Source organism: Patella vulgata, chromosome 2, assembly GCF_932274485.2.
Source record: "Patella vulgata chromosome 2, xgPatVulg1.2, whole genome shotgun sequence".
In the NCBI taxonomy this organism is placed as follows: domain Eukaryota; kingdom Metazoa; phylum Mollusca; class Gastropoda; family Patellidae; genus Patella; species Patella vulgata.
This window is the reverse complement of record NC_065880.2, coordinates 50989284-51011693: the sequence shown is the minus strand read 5'-3', so window position 1 is coordinate 51011693 and position 22410 is coordinate 50989284. Positions and strand designations below refer to the sequence as shown.

General features: G+C 35.7%; 1 protein-coding gene across 6 annotated transcripts in view; it reads right to left on the bottom strand.

The window, feature by feature from the left end:
* Positions 1-21454, bottom strand: part of LOC126810868 (CUGBP Elav-like family member 2) — a 150105-nt gene extending 128651 nt beyond the window's left edge. Inside the window, exon 1 of one of the 6 annotated variants that reach the window (XM_050536180.2) lies at positions 20604-21454. In XM_050536180.2, the coding sequence (XP_050392137.2) occupies positions 20604-20695 (92 nt within the window). In that variant the 5' untranslated portion in view covers positions 20696-21454. The remainder of the gene's footprint in view (positions 1-20603) is intronic. The other 5 variants (XM_050536179.2, XM_050536183.2, XM_050536184.2 and 2 more) reach the window with 5 other exon arrangements.
* Between the last annotated feature and the right edge of the window lie 956 nt (positions 21455-22410).

Sequence of the window (22410 nt, the reverse complement as noted above, 5' to 3'; positions counted from 1 at the left end):
CTGTGTGTGTGTGGGGGGGGGGGGCGGCTACGTCTCTAAAAATATGGCATTCAATTACTAACTGAAATTTAATATTTTCGTTGGGGATTTTCGCAACGTTATCATGCAAATGAAAATAAATCTTTAAGAAAAACTTCAGTCTAATAACAATCAAATGGATACATTTTAAAACGGCCATGTTGTTCCTTGATTACTGAAAGCCAAAGTTCTGTAATTCAGCAGCCATCCTACTTTATCTTTAGAACTCTCTCTTGATTACTCTGTTTTATAAAATTAGAGAACTATGTAACTCAAGTGCTTCATTTTCTTCATCAATTCCATGATTTATATCTTCATGAAAATTCGCTATAATGTCTTAAAGGTTGCAAGGCAAATTTCCGAGTAACTTGTTTAGTTTATTGCTCATCCTGGCATGTTAAGAGTTTCGTATAATTAATAGTCCAAAAGTCCTGACTGGCACTAACCTACATAGATTGATGAGCTTCGGCTTTCCACTTTATTATTCCGCGATTTGAAGTTTGAGCACGACTGATTAAAATGAAGACGTCTGCTTGTAAATTACTAGATTGAGTGGAAAGCACAGCGGAAAAACTATGACGTTTCAATTACATCATCCATTTAAGCGGAAATAACTAAATATCGTAGATCTTTTCAAAGAGAAAGGGATTTGACGGTTGGGTGATAGTGAACTATTATTACGACACTGAGTTTCTGTAGCATCAATCAAGCGTGGTTCTTATTGAAATAAACCATTCTTTTGTATACACATTTAGTAACTGACAATACATCTTAAGATTTAAATAGATTTCACTTTAGAAAGTTTGAAGAAACCAGAAATCTCATTACACAAACGATGATGGATGGTTTGCTGCTATTATAAATCATGGCGTATATATGAAGACACGTATTTGAAATTAGATCTTGTATAAGAAAATATTTACATGTTATAGATATAATCTGTATTATTTTTTATGGGTATTACTTACACATATAACACGGGTTTTTAACAGATCAGCCACACAACCCTCTTCATATTACCCAATTCTTTCCTATCATAGGATAGAAATAATAACTAATGAAACATTATCAAAATGAAAATATTATTTGAAAAATCCAAGTTTCGGGTTTCGTTTTTTAAAAACCTAAATACATGGCGGCCAATATTACTTCTAATCGTGTTTCAGATATGAAGTTTTCAATTGATCAAGAAGACATGCATTCTATAATTTATGTACCCTTAAAGTTATATTTTATTTATAACCAAGGATTGAAAAACGTGTCTGAAATACTGAGAAATTCTATTTGTCACCAAATATATGATATCTTTTCAAGATACTTTAAGATGAACATTTAACGTAGCCGTTATTATGTATTACAATTGCAAGACGATAAACCACCGGGTAATATTTGAGGGATTATTCGTAATTTGAGAGTTTATTATGATTTTTCTTGGTCATTTCAAATATAATAATTAGCCTATTTGCCTCATATGAAAGTTACAACCTCAAAGTGTTGAAAAGTTCAGAAATGTATGTAATGTCGTTTAGTTTTCTTAACTTCGATAACTATATAACCATCTCTATCAGCCTTGAAATATGAAACTTATCGATAACGCACCAGAAAATTTAGGAAAGTTTCACAGAGCTCAGATGTATAATGCAAGGGCTAAATGTGTGTGTTAAAGGTCTTTTATTCTGGCTTCAAATGTTATATAATTTATTAGTTGGACATCTAATCTCATGACAACACCGTAATCAACTCAGCAGGTCATATTAAATGGATTAGAACATCCGCGCCTTAACGTAAAGCTTGATAATCGAGAATTTATTATCGTAGCAATGATACTTGGTAATCAAGACTATCTACCCTACTAAACTTTGCCCAGAATAAAGTAATTTGATTGAAATGTTCAATATCTTTATTTTTTTATTATCTATTCCTCAACTGTTGTAGCAAGAACGTTCAGTTCCTTATCTAAATCTTAAATGATGCATATTTTACCCAAAATTAACAGTAGTTGAATTCCCTTGGAGACGACTCCCGCACTGTTGATGCATCATGGCAGTTTTCACACAAAAAGATAAATTTGCGCTGTAACTCTCAAGATTAATGATGACATTCTTTCTATATAAAAAAAATTAATTGCCTTTTTGATATATTAAGTGAAGAAAAGAACAATTTGCGAAATGTCCCCCGAGACATGTCTTTATTACCGATCTTTTAAAACGATCTTTGTAGTAAAATTGACATTTTCTGGAAGATAATTTTCCATTTCAGGTTACAAAGTTAGCCACGCAAATAAGCACACAACAGTTATGTCTCGAAAAAAAGAAAGATAGACAGCTGTTTATCCGAAAGGAAAACTTGGATGTTAATCAAATTTGATAAGAATCCTTTTCTTCGTATCCACACGCTTCTCCGGACACGTTATATATCTTTGGAACAGAAGTCCTAGAAAGCTGAAAATATAATCTCTATCGTGTTTACAATGTGTTCAGAAAACAAGACAGTTCTGCAAATCGAAAAGGTTCATAACATGTTCAAGAAAGGTGTCGGAAACAAAAGCCTCTATCGCGTTCACGAGATTTTCGGTAACTTCAGAATGGAAGGCCGTGGAATTTCAATTGGGATCCCCACATGGCGCAAATGCTTTACACCAAATTTGAAAAAAAAACATCCATTATAATCTGTAGCCCGTATCGCGTTCACAAGCGCTATTTTGTCCAGGTTATATTCGTGATATGTTGGCGGAGACTATGAAATTCGAAACAAACGGATTTGTGAAACAGTTACTAGAATATCCGTACTCAGTCACATTTAAAACTTTGTCAGATAGTGAAAATAACTTTTATGTCACAACAGATGGTTAAAATTGTTAATGTTACGAAAACATCGTTAGCACTTTACTCCATTATCAATTTCACTTGTACCACGTCAATCAGACCGTCATGAACCTTTGATATACAATTTATTTAGTGATGATATAAATATTTATCTCACAACTATACGGAAATTAGTAGAATATTCTAAAGCTGTTCGGACAATCTGTGAGCCATAACTGACATTCTCTATACCCAAATTATACACCTATAGAAAAAATTAGGCTGGCAGGTTTGTAACATTTATAATAAAAGTAGACTTCTAATGAAATAAAACCAGGGCATTTCCATTGATATGCTAACGTTGCGAAGATGGGCTTCGGTAGACCCCCCCCCCCATCAAAATGCAACGTTTCGGAGGGCTTTTGTTGAAGCACTGAACGTTCGCAACGCCAGCATTGTCTCCATGGCAACATGCATCTGTAACAGCCGAAAAGATCTCTTTAGATTTGTCATAACTTTAGATTTCGTTGGATTTTTCTTCCGTCTTCCGGTTAGATTCGTTTATGCTTCTCTTATTTTTAAGTAGATGTTTGGTCGTCAGATAACTCGAGAACATTATTTTTACAATTAACATCTGGTTAGCTAATGGTATTACTACGATGTACCCAGTAAGACATTTGATAAACAACAGATACCTCTAACCTGTTTTGAAGCAATTCTAAAAACTTCCAGACAGGTAAAGATTTAAAGCTACAATTAAACAAAATGTATATTATTATTTAGCATGCCAACTGACTACCAGCAGTGTCATGTTACCGTCTTTTTAGTGTATCTTAATTAAAGTCATGTAAAAAGCTCCAACACACCATAGAGCTTAGTTGTCCAATATTCACATATTAACCACTAATCTCCGACCTTTTAAAAGCCATAAAACACAGCCGGCATAAACCTTATATATTAAATTAGTGCCCCATTGCCTTGGTGCTTAAACCTGTTCTATATTTCTACGGGTTTCTTAGAGCTTAAGGAGACTCTTTTTTCGAAAGAAATGGTTACTCTATTGAATGTGACATATCGTATGAATATGCATGGATGCGTGGTCAAAACTATTCCTTTGTCAGCTATATTACAGTAGTGATGGATGATTTTGTCCAGAGAAATCGCTTCAGGGATGAATCGCAGGTGTTTGGATGATCGTAGGAAGTTATATAAATGATGGAACCATTAAGGAAGAATAAAATTAATACATGATGACTTAAACAGGCTTTCAATTTAGTGTTTAGAAAGACTACCTTCTGCCATTACGATGCCAGTGGCATTCTTTGTATATTTATATAGTTCAGTGACATGAAAATAACAACATCATTCGAGCAGACGGCTTTCATCACGTGCCCTTCATAACATCATCAAATGGTACCGATGCTTATAGGAATCTGACTAATTTGATGTTTGGTTCTGGCAGTCGAGCAAACCATGTTCTGGTTTTGGCAGTATGGAATTAATTGCCCATAGCATTTTCAATCAATAAATTCTTGTTTTGTCGTGGCCTGTTTAAAACTTGTTCTGGAAACGAAGAGTTGTGAAATCTAGAAAGTATCTTAATGAAATGGTGCTGATAAATGTTTTTTCATTACTATCCCATAAATTGAAGTTCGTTAGTAGTGAAGAAAGATTGCTAATGCTGGCCATTATAACAATCAGTTCTACTGTCTAAAACTATAAATATACAAGCTTCAAGACTTGTTCATACTGCATTGATCTGATATAGTCTCCAGCTGCTAACAATTTTAACTACATAAATATTTACTCGCTGTTTTTATCTACTACTTTCAAAATACCTGCTCGTGGTATTTGAGCACGTTTTATCTGATCAAAGTTGATCTTTATAACCATGGCACAAAACAAAAACCAATATAAATTGTAGCAGGAATTAAATGTGACAGTATTACTTTTCTTCTTTGTTTTATTAGCTTATGACGTCTGATGTTCTTTGCACTTCTACAGATGAATGACCTGCTGAATCAATTGAATGTATCTGAGTCGATAAAAATATGCCATGGCTGATTGGTATCATGTCGTGGTGTCGCCCTTACGACATTTTAACCCGACACCACGACAACCCGACAACACAACATTTTTCACCCGACAATACGACATCTTCACCCGACACCACGACATCAAAAATGTCTTATTATCGGGTTAAAATGTCGTGGTGTCGTGATGTCGGGTTATCGGTCATGTTCTTCTCAATACTATTATATACACTGATCCTGGTGTTTATCAAGAAAGTTCCTGGGAATTTTGCAGCGAGATTTCTCCCTGTTAGTAGTGCAGGACAAACGGTCTGGCAAAGTACAGTGTCTAGTTGTGTAGATGGGACAAAAAACAAGCTGCCGTTTACACATTGACATGCACATAAAAGAATCCTTCACAGTTGAATTTCGATGAAGAAATGCCACGGTTCATAGAAAATTTCCGTCATAGCACTCTGCATAGCGTATGCCTATCTTCAATAGCCCGATTGGTGCACAAAAGTGGGAAAATTGAATGAAATGAAATTGTGTTTAACCTCCTACTGTTCTGCTCTGACTGGGCTAATGAAGACGGACATACGCTATACAGTGTACTGTGAGGGAAACTTTGCTCGGATAGCGGCGCTACGACCTACTCTTATATTGAATTCCAACTGACGGGTATCTTTTACGTGCTCGCTTTTATTTACACGGAACCTCGATTTTTCGTACCATCCAAAAGACTATACGTTATCCCCTGCCAGGCGCCCCGCCCTGTACCACTGTAAAGTGGAATCACGCCGGAAAATTCCCGATGAGCTTTCTCGGCCAACGCAGTGATCGAACACGAGACCTCAACGTTAGCGAGCCAACGTCTTACTCACTGAGTCACCGTGACTACCAGAAAATTAGGACATTAAAACCAATTTCCGGCGTGATTCCACTTTAAAGTGGTGCAGGGCGGAGCGCCTGGCAGGGGATAACGTATAGTCTACATAACTAGACACTGTACATTGCCAGACCCTTTGTCCTGCACTACCGACAAAGAGAAACCACGCTGCAAAATCCCGGGGAACTTTCTTGACCAACACCAGGATCAGTATATATATAATCATAGTATTGGGAGGAATATGGCCGGTAACCCGACACCACGACAACCCGACATCTCGTGGTGTCGGGTGAAAATGTCGTATTGTCGGGTTAAAAATGTCGTGGTGTCGGGTTAAAATGTCGTGATGTCGGGTTGTCGCCTTATGAAGGGCGACACCACCACATCACGACATGATACCAATCAGACACCATAATAAAAAGGGTATCGTAGTTTTTCAGGGTCCTTTGTAAGTTGAAATGTACCAAAATTGGGACTGCATGATTTCTAAAACTGACAAGTGTGGCACATGGAACATTAATTTCGCCGGCTATTAAAATCATATATGAAAGTTGGAGGATATTTTTCGATGCCAAATTATTAATGATCCTTAAGTTGATCTCAATCATGATAATGTATTGGTATAGTAAGTACAAAAGATAGTTGCCAGGCAACGAAACATACGCCCACAGTCGTCCGAGAATCAACAAGGTTTGTCACATACTTTTGTCTTTTGTCAGAAATGAAACCATTTGGCCTCTAGTTCTGCTCTATTCTAACATATAGCATACAGAACATTTAATATCAATTTCCATAATCATTTGAATTGATGGACTTCTTCGTCTCATCACCTTAAACACTGTATTAAATAAATGAAAATGAAATGGGGTTTAACGTCCTACTGTTCTGCTCCGACTGGGCTAATGAAGACAGGCATGCAGTGTGCTATGAGGGAAATTTTGCCCGGGCAGCCGCACTATGGCCTTCTCTTATATCCAATTCCAACTGCCATGGGTTCTTTTACGTGCACACCAATGTGTACACGAGACCTCCGTTTTTCGTCCCATCTGAACGACTAGACAGCTGTTCTTGTCAGTCCCTCCGTCCTGCACCAACTTTCTCGGCCACTGCAGGGATCGAACACGCGACCTCCATGCTAGCGAGCCAACGTTTTACCCACTTAGCCACCGTGGCTCCCCCGTATTAAATATAAAGTCAATCGGATATTAACTTTAGCCTCTAAAGCGTCCAGAAGATTTTTCAAAGTGACCATGGGCCATAACTATGGCAGTAATTATCAGAAATCGTTAAAAATCAATAGGATTCTTCATCTCATGACCTCAAACACTCTGAAAATCGTTGAAAATCAATAGGATTCTTCGTCTCATGACCTTAAAAACCGTGTCAGTCGGATATTACAGATAACTTTAGCCGATAAAGTGTCCACAAGATTTTTCAAGGTGATCAAGGGCCATAAATCTGGCAGTAATTATCGGAAATCCGTGAAATTTAATAGTCGTCGTAGTCTTATGACCTTAAACACTGTATATAAATTTAAAGTCAATCGGATATTAACTTTAGCGTCTACAGCGTCCACAAGATATTTCAGTAATTATCGGAAATCGTTGAAAATCAATCGAATATTAACATAAGCCTCTAGAGCGTCCACAAGCGACGACAATATACGTCCACATTTCAATGTGGGCGTATAAAAATGTGTATATATTTATTATCCATGTTTCATAGACTGCATGGTTGTGTGGGTTATTGTTAATTAATGTTTTATAATGTTGGAAGGCCAGTAGGGTTAGACTAATGAATGTAGTTCTATAATAGAACGCGACAACATGTCAGAATACCCTTAAAGAAACACAGTGTAAAATACCCCATTACTGTCTTGGCCTGTCTAGTTGTCTGAGGAAAAACATTGCCACATAGTCGAAATCAATTGATTAATACAGCAACTGCGTGCTCTTAGAATCAATCAGACACCATTTTGTGGTCAATTGATGGAGCGAACAGTCATAGAATTTCTGATTAAATATTGGTACCCATCGTAAGCTAAGCAATAATCACGAGTTCAGTTTATTCACTTTCGGTGAGAACTAAGAGGAGAAATCAGAGTTCATTGTCTGCACTGGCTTTACACGCCTGATAACCCGATTTACAGTTCCACTGACACAAAACACAATTACTACACAAGGTACAACACATCGGCGAATCAAGTTCCACTGTCAATATTAAGATCGTTTTGGCTATGTGAGTGTTTAAATGTAAATCGAATCAACGCAGCCTCGGATGGTTTAGACCTCATCTGCTGGGTAAAAATAGGTTAGTTATAAAAAAAGTCTGCCACAATTTAATCATCGATGCCAATTTTAATATCTTGACAATGTTAACAGTTATTACTACCAGTGAGAGTTATTGAAGGCATTACTAAGAGCGTATTGACATTAGAGAAAGTCGATGCCGTGAGATGCAGAATTCATAGTTTTACATTTGTAATAGAAATGCACCAACCTTCTACTCAGCAAGGATTCAAATTGGTTTAACCCGAAGTGAAACCTGCCATCTTGATTTAATGAACAAATCATTAAACATCTGATTGGAAACTTGTGGTTTGGTTACAAATGTACAGATTGCAACCTTGTGGTAATTTAGTGACGGCTGGAATAGATTGCCAGTATTATACACCAAAAATAGCATCAAAAGGCATTCCGCTTACTACTTAATAGAATAGCGAATCAGCGAATCATCCTTTGAATGACACATCTGGCTATCAACGACAAATTTAACAATCCTGTGTGACAGTAGCCATATTACTCAGATTCAGGAAGTATGAACTTTTTGCCGTGATTAAAGTCAAGATTTTAAATCGTTCTAATGCTACTCTCACGAGCTAAATAATATTAAAGTTGGTTAACATAGGATTCATTCAATATTGTTCTTAAAGATTATCAATAAAGCTATATATACACAATTTTGTGTGACAGTAGTCATACAACCCGGAGAGTCAGGAAGTATAGACTTTTTGTCGTATTGGCTGGCATTAATTAAACTCAAGATTATATTAGTATTAAGTGGTTCTAATCCTACTTCGTTGACATTAGATTCACTAAAGATTGTTCTTAAAGAATATCAATAAAACCTTTATACATACTAGTCTACTAGACTTACATCTCTGTATGATTTGTCAGATATTTAGAATGATGGTGATCTATAGACTAGATTCCTGACATACTATACATACATCAATATTCTAAGAGATATATAATGATTTGTTATTGAATGAACAAGAAAAACAGAGACGGGAAAGAAATCTAAATCGCCATAAAGTAGATAAAAGGAATCTATCTATAAAGCGGTCATTATTGGGCCTAAAAGATGAAAATATCTACATACATCATACAGCCCTGTCATAACAGGTTTATTTTCCTTATGAAAGATTAGACTTTGGAAGCTGGAAACCAAATCCAGAGAGTAAAGTCATAAAGATGAACGAGTAAACGAAACAAGTATATAGCTGAACGTCTCTTTGTGGGTTATCTGTTTGATGATGTATAAAGGTATTTATTGGCATGGGTACTGTGAATAGTTTGCCGAATGTTTGTATATGTTAGTGGAACGTTTTCAACGTGCTCATATTGTCAGCATAATATAACCTTCCTGTTCTAGATAACACATTATGCATTGACTGACCTAAGCTTGATTTAATATAGGAAATTCTACTCAAGTGTCTTCAAGGTGTAAAAGGCAATAACAGGTGTAGCATTTAGTCGCATGAACACCTTAGTGCAATAAATACAAGTGCGCGTACACGAGAGAAAACATCCAAATAGATATTTAAAAGGTACATATGCATCGTACGTGCAAATATATTTTAACCGAGTAGATGGAATGATTACAAAACTGGAGTTAGAAGAGATTGTTTATGAAAGAGAATATGTTTCCGTCTTCCCGTCTATATGACGTTGGTTCATACCTTATCACCTTGAAAAGGTGTAAACTATCAGTTCGGGACACACCCTTCTGTTGATTACACAAATACAGATCCAATTGAGATTGAAATAAGTTTTCAATTATTTTAGTCTTTGATATTGTACATATACAATTCACATGTTAGTATGGAATTAAAAGTCGATCCTCTTGATTTTGCCAAGGCTAAATATGTTGTTTCCAACTCATATTGTTGAAGATAACGTACCCCTTTTTATCCGAGTTAATAGCCTATTCAGAAATGTGTCGCTACTAGACTGACATTAACTAAAGAAAATGTGCCGTATTATAAATATCTAGACTTACTAAATTATAAACGAATGTTCAATTAAGGCAAACAATGATGATGCGAATACCAGTCTTCTAATAGAGATAGGTATCGTATGGAATGGGGTAAAGGGCAGCGTCTGTCAGATATAACAAAATGTAAAATAAATAAACATCTCAATCTTACGTCTGGTTGTAATTTTAATATTGCATCTTATCTTTATTGAGATATTGGTGTAACGTCATGAAATTAAAACAAGGCATCTGGAAACTGATCAAGATGTCTTACCTGACTTGGGCAGGCCAATATGTAGAGGAACAGATCTCAAGAACCAGCATGATATATTTTGGCCTACATGATCTAGATGAACCTCCCAAAGGGATATACCTATGTTTAAAACATTAAAATATCGTAGTAAAGTCAGCTAGAGCAGATCTTTTATCTTCACATCCTCTAAGGGTTTGGATTCAAAGGATGTTGAACATTTAATGTAAGCGTAAGTGGTTAGTCATTTTGATCAGTTCCACATTTCCCACCAGAATATGGACTAAAAAAACCAACATTTACGCCATACTTTCATGGGAAGACATTTACAATTTCATTTCAAATAGTTATGTCGATTAGCCCTGGCTTATAATCGGCTTTTAGCGATGTTTTATAATTACCAGCTCCGTGATATCTAACTGAAAAAATGGGATTAATGTACGTAACTAAGCTACAAATTAAATGGACGACTCGTAATTAGTTTTTAGGTATTTACATTAAACCCAAGTTTAACTTGTTGGTTCATAATACCATTCCTCAAACAAATTAGCTTTTGCTTAAAGCCTTTTTTGTCGTTATTTCATAAAGCATCCGCTAGCTGTTATGAATCTCGTGTCATAGTACCATTAATATTCCGGGATTTAGAGTAAAAAGGAGAGATTTTATTAGGTGTGAGAAATTTATGGTTCCGAAATAGTGATCGTTAAAGCGACTCCTGGTTTCAGGTTTTAAGACTGAGCTTAAGCTATGGCGTTACCGTGTTTTAGCTAACCGTTGGGAATTTTCTTTTTATCGAACAATTTCATGAAACAGATAACTGAAATTTAGTTGAAAGGCTAAGAATATGGCAGAAAGTCCCTTGATGACCATTACACAGAATTAAATGCGATTTAGCTGGCTCTTTGCTGTTTTCTGTATGGACATTTAAGCTATGAGTAGTCTGGCAGTAAGTGATATTAAACGTTTAATAAAGATCAGTTTAGAATTTATTATAGCTCTACACTATAATTTCCCAATTGGCACCAGAATACAAGCTTTTCTATAAATAATATAGTTCGCAGTAACTTATATGTTTAGTCCATTCCACTTCACTCGACTTGACTTTCAGAAAGATCTCTGGTGCTGTGAATGCACCCTTAATTACTACTTTTGTCATTATTATACAACACACGGCTATACACCATTTTCAAAATCAGATTTTACTTGATAAGGTCACAAAGTTGAAATTTATGTTAATTGGAATATGGTATCAAATAATCTCAAATGGATGCTTTCAGGTTGTTGATGGATGACATTAAACTCTAGGAGTCATTATCAAAAACTCTTGAGCATGAAAAGAGATTTTTTTGCGGCATTCGTAAATCTAATAAAGTAAGGTATTTTGAGTTGTCTATGTTTTTGTTGGATGGTTAGGGTTGTATTATCTATTAGAAGGTAAAATTTGCTTAAAATACTGCATGTACTTGGCCGGTGATTGTTGGCGGCCATTCCAACCGTGTTACTTTTTAGCACGTATCTTCGGATTTTAAAACCCGTTGCCAAACCTCAGCCTAATCTACGTGGTCATGTAAAGAGATGGAAGGGACTCTATCCCGAAGATATAATACAATTCCACCTATATTGGGGAAGTCCACATAGCTAACAACGTTTTGCTTGTAATTTTCTATTCATAATTCAAAATGTTGTAAAAAAAAACAACATAACAGCCAGCGTGTATGTTATAATCATGGTTACGGGGAATATATAAACTCTTTATACATATAATAAGCCGTAATTACTGAAAAGCTGCCAGGGCATCAACGAGACCAAATGAACTTAAACGCTCCATTGCCGATATAGAATATCTAACGATCTAACTTGCGCAGAACAAGTAATGTCGTTTTTCCGTTAGGGAATATCTTACTATAAACGTTAATACTACATTTCTGCTTCGTCAAGTTTCTCTAATTGTTAAATTATCAGACAAGCGAACATGTACATGTACAAAACTCATGTCTAGGGGCTTGCATATCAAATATTTATATGGAAGATCCACCAGAGCTCTGTTATCAAATGTAAATTTGTTACGTTTTAGACTTATATATTAGTTACCATGAAAAGAAAGTTGAAACAGAAAGATATTGGTATATTTTGTAGACCTTCCAAAGCCGCGAATTCCCTCAACATTTAATATTAATTTACTATTTTTTTTTTTCAGAAATATTTTGTTTAGCAACGAAATAAATATAATATAGTCGTTCAAAGCCTTTTATATGTGTCTGTGTAGTATTTTTTAAGGGGCGGCGGTGGCTCAGTGAGTAAGACCTCTCGCTAAACTGGAGGTCACGTGTTCGATCCCGGTGTTGTACGAGAAATTTCATCGGGATTGTCCGGCGTGGTTTCACCTTGTCAGTATAGTCGTTCGGATGGATCGAAACCCGAGGTCCTGAGTACACATTGTCGTGCATGTAAAAGAACCCTTGACAGAATTCGAAATAAGAGTAGACCGTGTGCTAAATGGTATGTCCTTTTTCTTTAGCCCTGTCGGCGCAAAACGGTAGGACGTTTAACTCCATTTTAAAATGAAATGAAAATAGGGTTTAACGTCCTACTGTTCTGCTCCGACTGGGCTAATGAAGACAAGCATGCGCCATTCAGTGTGCTATTAGATAAATTTTACCCGGGCAGCGGCACTATTGCCTATTCTTATATCGAATTACAACCGCCAAGTGATCTTTTACGTGTACGCCAATGTATACACGGGTCCTCGGTTTTTCGTCCCATACGAATGACTAGACAGCTGTCCTTGTCAGACCCTCCGTCCTGCACCACTGACAAGGGGAAACCACGCCGAAAAATTCCGATGAACTTTCTCGGTCAATGCAGGGATCGAATACGCGACCTCCTGGCTTGCAAGCCAGCGTCTTACCCAGTTAGCCACCGTGGCTCCCAAACCCCATTTTATTTCATTTCTCTGAACGTCTTGCTTGGATACATACACAGTACCCGTCGGCTTTTTACATGACTCGAAGGGTGGTATGGTTACAAGTTTTCAAATTTTCTTGGTATCACTTAATTTTATAAAGAGGGTTTGCTACGTCGGTTGGTCGAGTGGTTTAAAGCCTGCGCTTTAATTTATAGGGTCGTTCAATGAGTCAAGTGTCGTGGTTTCGATCCCAGGATTGTACCTCGCTGGTTTCCTGATACTGCTAAAACCCGTGTCTCTAGATTACCTGGTTTGTGGACACCACTATTCTCTCTCTTTCTGGAACTTATTATTGTTCTACTTTGGCCGTCGTCATTAGCTCAAGGGAAGCAGAAAAGCATGGCGTTAATCCCATTTCATTCAATTGCTCTATTTTGCATTTTGTTTCTTGTCTATCGGTTCGACTTCACTTTTTAGATATTACCGGACAGTGGGCATATAAAACACCCTTCAGTCATGAATTAAATATTCAGATAATTTAACTTAAACTGGTTTCAGAACCTGGTCTGTTATATACAGATTCTTTAACGCATTCATTTCTATTTCTGCAAGAATGAAAATATTTCCCACAGTTAAATGGGGTGTATAACATTTGGAAGCAATTAGTTACCATGTACAACGACAGGGTTGTATGAGTACGTGAGCATCTCGTTGAACAGTAACTCAATCAGAACCTAACTTAAAACAGTCGTAACTAATTATAGAAGATAACTTCTAAATCTCATAAACATAAACAAATCCTTAATGATGATATCGGGGTTTTTATTCGTCTTAATAATAGTACATTGTAGGTAGCGGTAGTTACGCCATGGGTAAGTATAAGCACCGGTTACAAAATAAAAAAAAAGACACGTTTGTAATATTACGTACTTACGATTGATAAGTTCATCTAACAAGATGAATGCTCTATCTAGTGATACAAGACGTAGATTGGTTATTTATCTTCTAATATTTAATATCACGATATATGCTTACTTAAAATCACAAAATAATTGCTGCACAATGGTTAAATGTGAAAACCCTTAACATAACATCTAAGTAGCTCGTTCAATATTCACTGAACAAAACTTGACCTGTTTTTTTTTCTCGGTTTCTATCCTTATGTAACCTAGCCAGAAAATGTTCTTTAAATTTACCAAGTAAATAAACCAATTATCAGCCTGCGACAACCAGAGAAGTGCGGCAATACATTCGTAAGCACGTATCAGACTATTTTAAAAACATCCGTCTGATCGCGGATTTACAAAAGACAGCAATTGTTTTCAGCGGTACATAATCGGAAAAGTCTGACAGCAATTAAACCTTTTACCAGTAAATGTCACATTAAACATTTATCTCTTGGTCTTTTAGAATTGTTTTCTATAGCAATAACATTCGAATCATTAATTGTTGGAACAAAAATCAACGCTACGTGCTAATAGTCCCATCTATGGACCTTCAGCAGGTACTGTTGGTTCTTTTGATGTCCATGCTTATAGTATTTTGTGTAGCAGTGGACTAGTGAATCCCTTTCCAGGTAAATTGTAATGGGTCTGAACTGAACGTGTCTTCAACAGTTTACTTACAGAATCGTTTCCGAAAATTTGATAGTCTCGTACATCGTGTCATTTGTTTATTTGTTTAACCAAATTTGATAGCCTCGTACATCGTGTCATTTGTTTATTTGTTTAACCAAATAACCTTTACCAACGGTAAATTTAAAGGTAACATTGTCAGTATTCGAAGCTTGAACTTTGAAATTACTCATGTGAAATAAAAAAACAGTTTCCCTCACATGTTACACACAATGCACATTATATCCACGGCTTTCACGCCCTCCCAAAGTGTATGTATATGTAAATGATATTATCGTATGTTTATTCTCTGTTATCTACATCGCCCTATATTTATTTATACATCTACTTATCGGTCTTACAATTCATGTTTTATTTCCTTCATTTATTTACAGCCTTTTATTCTGGAAAATTTCGTATTTTTTTAAATGGGAAACTGAAGCCGGAATAAAATCGACCATTATCATGCGTTTTAATTTTGCCAATAACTCATAAAAGAGTTGACTAGCCAAAATAATTAAACAATATCGTTTATCAAATGATATTAAAGGTATATCCATTTAACTACCTGGTCTGTAAATCATAAATCATCTGAATTACGAAATCAATAACAGACGGTAATTAGAAATTCATGCAAATAGTAAATAGAAAGTCGACTGTGTTTCGACTGCTGCGTCACATAATATTTGATGTCTTCCGTTTGATGGAAATGGCTGATAGCATTGGACGAAATGGTTAAAAGATAGATAAAATATTATTGCTTAACTAATTAAAGGTGGATTGGGATCGAAGGGTTTACATCTTTAAATTAGCTTCCACTTTTCAACTATCAATTAACCAGTTATAATTTTCAGAAACAAGATTCGACTGAAAATTTGTTTTGCCGGTCATCAAGTTATTTCTGGTATGATTTCATTTTAAAGTTGTTTCTACTCGATGTGTCTAAAACCCCGCCCTGCAGAACACCATTTCTAGTTTAATCACCCCATTCAACATCCACCAAGTCAGCTGAGATACATGAAGTATCTCTCTTCTTATTACAGCTTAAAATGTATGTACTCTTTACTATTCACATTTTTCTCTATAAAAATAAATCACTTATTACGGCTCTTACCGTATGGCTGAGTAAAGACGAACAGTCTGTAGATGGTTGATAATAGAAGATCCTTGATTAAACACTTTGATAAAATAGTGGTTATGAACAATGACTTGGTTTTATAGAGAAATACTAGGGCGATCACTTGATTAAAGAGTACTTTTATTACTCACAATGTCGATATGTTGGGGTTTTTTTTGTCTTTTTCTTAGGTTTGCCTTCTATGGTTCCATTTGGTCGTTATGACTATGATGTGATACTCCTGTGCTTACTATTATAATGTAGTTTAAATAATGTACTTAAATCACGCAATGAAATCAGGTTAATCGTATGGAACTACAAAATACTGGTAATTAAAGATTCCTGGGCAGTCTATGTCGGTATCCGTCTACTTACCTGCTGTCAAGAAATAATGCAGTTATAACAATCGCACATTAATTGTAAGCACTCGAAAAATACATGACGTCATGAGTTATCAGTTTCTATCCACATGTTCACAAAGACTTTGAGCTAAGTGCATAGAGGTAGAGTATAAAAGCTAATTTTGAGTTTATTTGGTTTTAAATGATAGATACTTTCAAATATTTTTCAAGCTTCACCCAGCTATCCAAGAATATGTTTTATATGTGTTTATATACGATAAACTTGCCGATAACAGTTCGGTTTATAGATAGATGGGTAAATGTAGATCTAATAATCACCGCAGTAGGAACATAAATCTATATCTGAAATCAACAGGGATTACTACAAACGTTACACCCTTTCTAAAAATTATATATAATAAAATTCAACCCCACAGTAAATCATGAAGATAGACAAATAAGTTTGCTTTAATTACTGCTAGACGCTAGAGACCTATAAATCTTCAGAGTTGTAAACTTGTTGTTACCCGTCTTTCACATGAACAGGTGAGCTGGAGGTCTTAATATCATTTTTTTTTTAACTTGTTAAATATCAAAGGAAAACTTAGCTCGTGTTACCTGTTCAATAACATAGGTATCTGCCATGTTTTCGTCCGGCTGTCGACCCAATTTACTAACTAACCCACTAAATTATAAAAAGAAGAAACCCAAAGAAAAAGTAAAATCGTTCATGCTAGCGCTTTATATTTGATAAACTATATATCATACAAATGCAGGTGTTACGGTTGTTTAAACGTGAAATATAGCTACACGTCCAGATCTCCATGATGAAGGTCATCTCTCGATCTTACACAATCTGATTTTAATACATCTATATTTCGTTGTGTTTAATGACAGGTAAATGGAATTTTTGAATTATAAAATACGAAATCGAAATAGGATCTGTGTTTTAGTTTTAATTAGATTGGAGCTTACACTAAATCAATCTTTTCTCTTAAATCAATAAAAGAATAACGAATTAGGGTTGTTTTAAGCTGCTGAAATAATTATTGAGTGTCGAACGACTAAGGGCTTTTTTGACATGTCATAGAACGTGTTAATGAGGTCCAATAAACATAAGACAGAAACTCCACAAATATGTCACCTTTCTGTACTCAGCAGTTTGATGAGGAGCCGACGATGAAACACATATTTCGCTTCTGTACTCCACAAATATGTCACCTTTCTGTACTCAGCAGTTTGATGAGGAGCCGACGATGAAACACATATTTCGCTCGTCACGATTCCTAGTGTTTCAGTAATCTAGTATAACTAACAGGTGGCTGGTATAACTTACTCTTTTTATATATCACCGCCATTAGGAAGTTTAAAATATCGTAAGAAATAAAATTGTGTTAATGCATTCAATTAAGACGAGTTCACACGCGAGTTTCGTATATAACCAAGAAGTGGAAGTTTGGTTCCTGGCTCTAAGAAACTCAGACAAACTAATAAATACTGATAAAATATGCGAAAAAACAAGACAATGGGTCATAAAGCAAATTCTCATCCGATATCATCGAAATGAAATAAAATGGGGTTTTACAGCCTTCTTTCCTGCGCCAACTGGATTAATGAAGGAGGTATATGACATTCAGTGTGATTGAGTCTCAGGAAAGCAGAGCGACGATCTACTTTTATTTCGAATTCAAACTGTACTTTTACGATATTCCTGTCCGAAACCACGCCGACCACAGTATCGAAGTTTTGAAGAACCGCTGAGTGAGTGAGCGCAATGACCTGATATAAGCAACACAGCCTATGTATTTCAAAGCATGTATAACATTCGATACAAGCACGATAACGTGTGTTGATGCTTAAATAGTTTTTACAATTTATGAATGTAATGTTAAACCCATTTGTTATCAGATTTTGCAGTTGGTTGTACTTGATGTCTCGTTATGCAATTTGTCTTGGAGAATTTGCATTATGTTGAACACGTTATCTGAGATCTAAATGAACAGACCCTGTCGCCGTTCCGATGTAAACAGAACTTGGTTTTCGTTCAATTACGCATTCAGTAGAGTGGAAGTCGTGACTTCGTTTATTACGGGTCAATTATCAATATATTTGTACAGGCAATCGAGCGATCATCAACATTACAAATAAAACCCAGTAGAACTGGCCGACAAGACCTACAATCAAAAATATGATCCGTGTAAAAAAAAAGCTGTAGAACTGGGCGACAAGACCTACGTCAAGCTATATACAACAATGTGATCCTTGTAAAGGTTTACAATCCATTCCAAATAAAATCCTTTTTCGGGGACTACCCATTGAGGAACATTCCATGGTAGTATATCGTAGCATCTGACGGCTGAAGAGCCATCGTCGGAGTAAAGTGAATTGACAAACAACGTTCATCGTTAAATTTGGTTTCATTTTCGGTAGTGCTATGTCTCTAGATTCACGGCATTAACAATAATTGACACATGTCAATGATGGGTAACATAACATGACACCTCTATTATTATTCTAATAATACCGACAAGGGATTACCTGTCATTTCTACGTCATGAATCAGTATTATGTCACACACATTACATTGTCATCGATCATAAATGTTTGATAACATGCTTTCAAAAAGATCATTTAGTAATCCTGCTACCAGATATCTCAAATCAATATCTTCGTGTTGAAATTCATGTTCTCTCAAACAATGTCAGGGGTCAATGATTAACAGAATCGATATCCCACAGTTTCAAATGCACCGACCTCTTAAACATCAAACAGCTACAATTAACATATTCCATATGGTTTAATATAAAGACGAGTAAATAAAATGGATTATTTTAACGTGCTATTAACTGTTGTCATTTACAGTATTTGGAGACAAATTTGACACAACCACATACAGAAAGGAAAATCGCCATTACGAAACATTAAAAAAAAAATCACAAAACAAAATGCCTCTTTGTGATGTCATGGAACCAAACCTAATTTTCTCTGACACTATTTATTTAAAAAAAAACAAAAAAAACCCCTCATATTTTCCTTGGTGTAATATCTATTTACTATATACAAAGTAATAAATTAATTTGGTATTTTGTAGAGACAACACCAAAACGGTTAATATGGTTGAATAATAATGTAAGTCCTATATTTATACAACGATAAACTGGCATTGTACAAGAATGTGACCCATATAAAGTTTTATAACATGTTAAACAAAGCACTTACCTTATCAATTTTACTTATATAAATATATAAACATATATAGTTAATTGTCGAATATATATACACATAATATAACAAGATACATGGATTACATAATATACATAACAACACAACAAGAGTACATAATATAACGTACACAGTAAAATAACTATATTTGGAATACTTTATTATGCAATAAATTGCAGAGCACAAAGTACATTTTTCTATTGGAAACGTGTGCATTAACAGCTCCAAAATTGCATTTTCCCTAGAACACACGACTTATATTATATATTTATATGTGTTCTAACAGCCACTGTAATGTAGCTTAAAGCAAAACCAATACCACGTAAAAACATTAAAATATAGTTTTATAGCATATTTATTATATTCATTATGTAATATTTATTTAACGCAAGAATTCCATAGTTTAAAAGTGTACTTAGGAAGCTAACGTTGTGATGTATGTGTAATGGAAGACTTGACTACAATCAAATACATGCAATTTATGTGTCCATACAATTTTTCTCCCTATTTCCTCTAGATGCACCCAAAGGAAATACACCTATCGTTCGCCATAGTCTGTGGTCTTTTGTTCTTTCTTTTTATAAAATTTTGCAAGTTTACAAATGTTGGTTAACGATTCGCTAAACAAACTATATAAACGTCGTGTGTGCAACAAATAATTGGAGATTTTGTAATTGAAAAATGTTTGATTAGACATTAGACTATACATGAACAACAGTTTGACTGGCATACACATGTACATAACATAGCATTGATCGACTCTTTGATCAGCTAACATATAGCATTGATTACAGATGTACATATATAACAACGTATATTAATAGCACATAGTCATGATTGATATTTGCAAGGCAGCAGGGGTGTGAATAAGTTTTCTACTGAAAACAACTTAAAAGAGCGACGTATTACTTTGATATCAAAGATCCCAGATCGAACATTAAGCCTCGTCGGAGGGTTAATATTAAATGTACATGTATGTAAAATATAGGTAAAGTACCTGTACATTTGGCACGTGTTTGTTAACGATATGATAAATCCGCGTTTACATGACTACATACATGCTACTAACAGTAGAGTCAGTCACATTGACAAGACATATACGATCGCCATAATCAATAAATATACATACTAAAAGTAAAAGCTAAGAAGAGTTATAAAAGTTCATGCGAACATACCTGGACTGAAGTTTTATTAAATCCTTAAGAATTGATTGTAAGGTAAACACCGTTCCGTTCTTAGACCTGTTATTTCTTGATCCTCGACGCATGCTCGTTCCAACTAATACTACACTATGGTATAATTCCTTGTTAACAATGTTTGACTGCACGTGGAGGCAATGTCTTCTGTTATGAAGTAGCAAAGAAATGGACCAAGACGCTCTTGACTCGCAAACCTTAATGTTGTGAAGGATCAAAATGGGTCACACATTAAGCATATATTAAAACTATATCCCTCCAATTTATTAAGAGAACTCGTCATGGCCTCGCGAACATTGCAACACCCGTTTTACTAGTTATGATCTGTCGAGTGTGAACGTCACGCGATTATAATCTTGGTCGCCTCTCTCGATTATCCCCGAATCGATTTCTTTTTCACAGACAGGTGTTTTTACTCAAACTTCAGACAAATATGTTCCTCCAAGAAATACTGACGTGTATGAATATTTGAACATCAAGTTTTCTCACATGCATAGACATCCAGTTACTAGTTTGCCACCGAAAAAGAATATCCGTTTTGTCGTCTGCTAAATTGTTTTGTGTGAGTAATACCCCTTGGATTAGGCAGTATATGGTTCCAATGTGTGGAATTGGCCAAGCTAAAAGGACGATAGAACAGATATCGAGCGGTTTGTCAATGATACACACTTGTGATGCTGATATTCAGAAAGACTGGGTACATATATAAGCTTTATTAGCTCGGGACTCGACACCCATCTACACTGTGTAGCGCGCCTGTGGTGAGAACTGATAAGGCTAAAATCCAAACATTCCCTAGAGTAGACAGTTACAACAGCCTATTAATGTTAACCGCTCGGACAGAAAAACTAATGACGAGTAGATTTGACAAAATGGCTGATTAGTGTGAGACGTACAATAGGTAATATGTACTTGGCTTCACGGCAACGACAATTTGATGTAATTAGTGAGATACTGAAAGTTTATACCAGATACTGAACAGACTAAACTATGATTGGGCCAATTAGATAAATCTCGGCCTATAACTTATATTTATAAATTTCAATATTTGTATACAGTGCACAATGCTATTATAGAAATGAAATGGGATTTAACGTCCTACTTTTTTGCACCAACGGGGTTTATGAAGACGGGCATACGCGATGCAGTGTGCTTTATGAGGGAAATTTTGCCCGGTCAGCGGTCAAGGGTTCTTTTACGTGTATGCCAATATATGCATGGTACCTCGATTTTTCGTCTCATCCGAAGATTCGACACTTTCCCTTGCAAAACTTTCCGTACTACATCATTGACAAGGGGAAACAACGCTTATAGCCATCTAGCATCTTACTCACAAGGCTATTCTGGATGTTTAGTTTTTAATCATTTCCGTTGTCCCTTTATCGTTGCCCAAATAAAGTCTGATAGTTTGTAATTTTTTAATTCGATCCCTGCATTGGCCGAGAAAGTTCATCCAGATTTTCCGGCGTGGTTACCCCTTGTCAGTGATGCAGGACGGAGGGCCTGACAAGGACAGCTGTCTAGTCGTTCGGATGGGACGAAAAACCGAGGTCCTGTGTACATATTGGCGTGCACGTAAAAGATCCCTTGGCATAAGAGTAGGCCGTAGCGCCGCTGCCCCGGCAAAATTTCACTCATAGCACACTGTATGGCGTATGCCCGTCTTCGTTAGCCAAGTTTAGGAGCAGAACAGTAGGACGTTAAACCCCATTTCATTTCATTTCATTCTTGTAATTTTTTAAGGATAAGGATAAGCAATAAAATTTCAACATAGATTAAGATACCA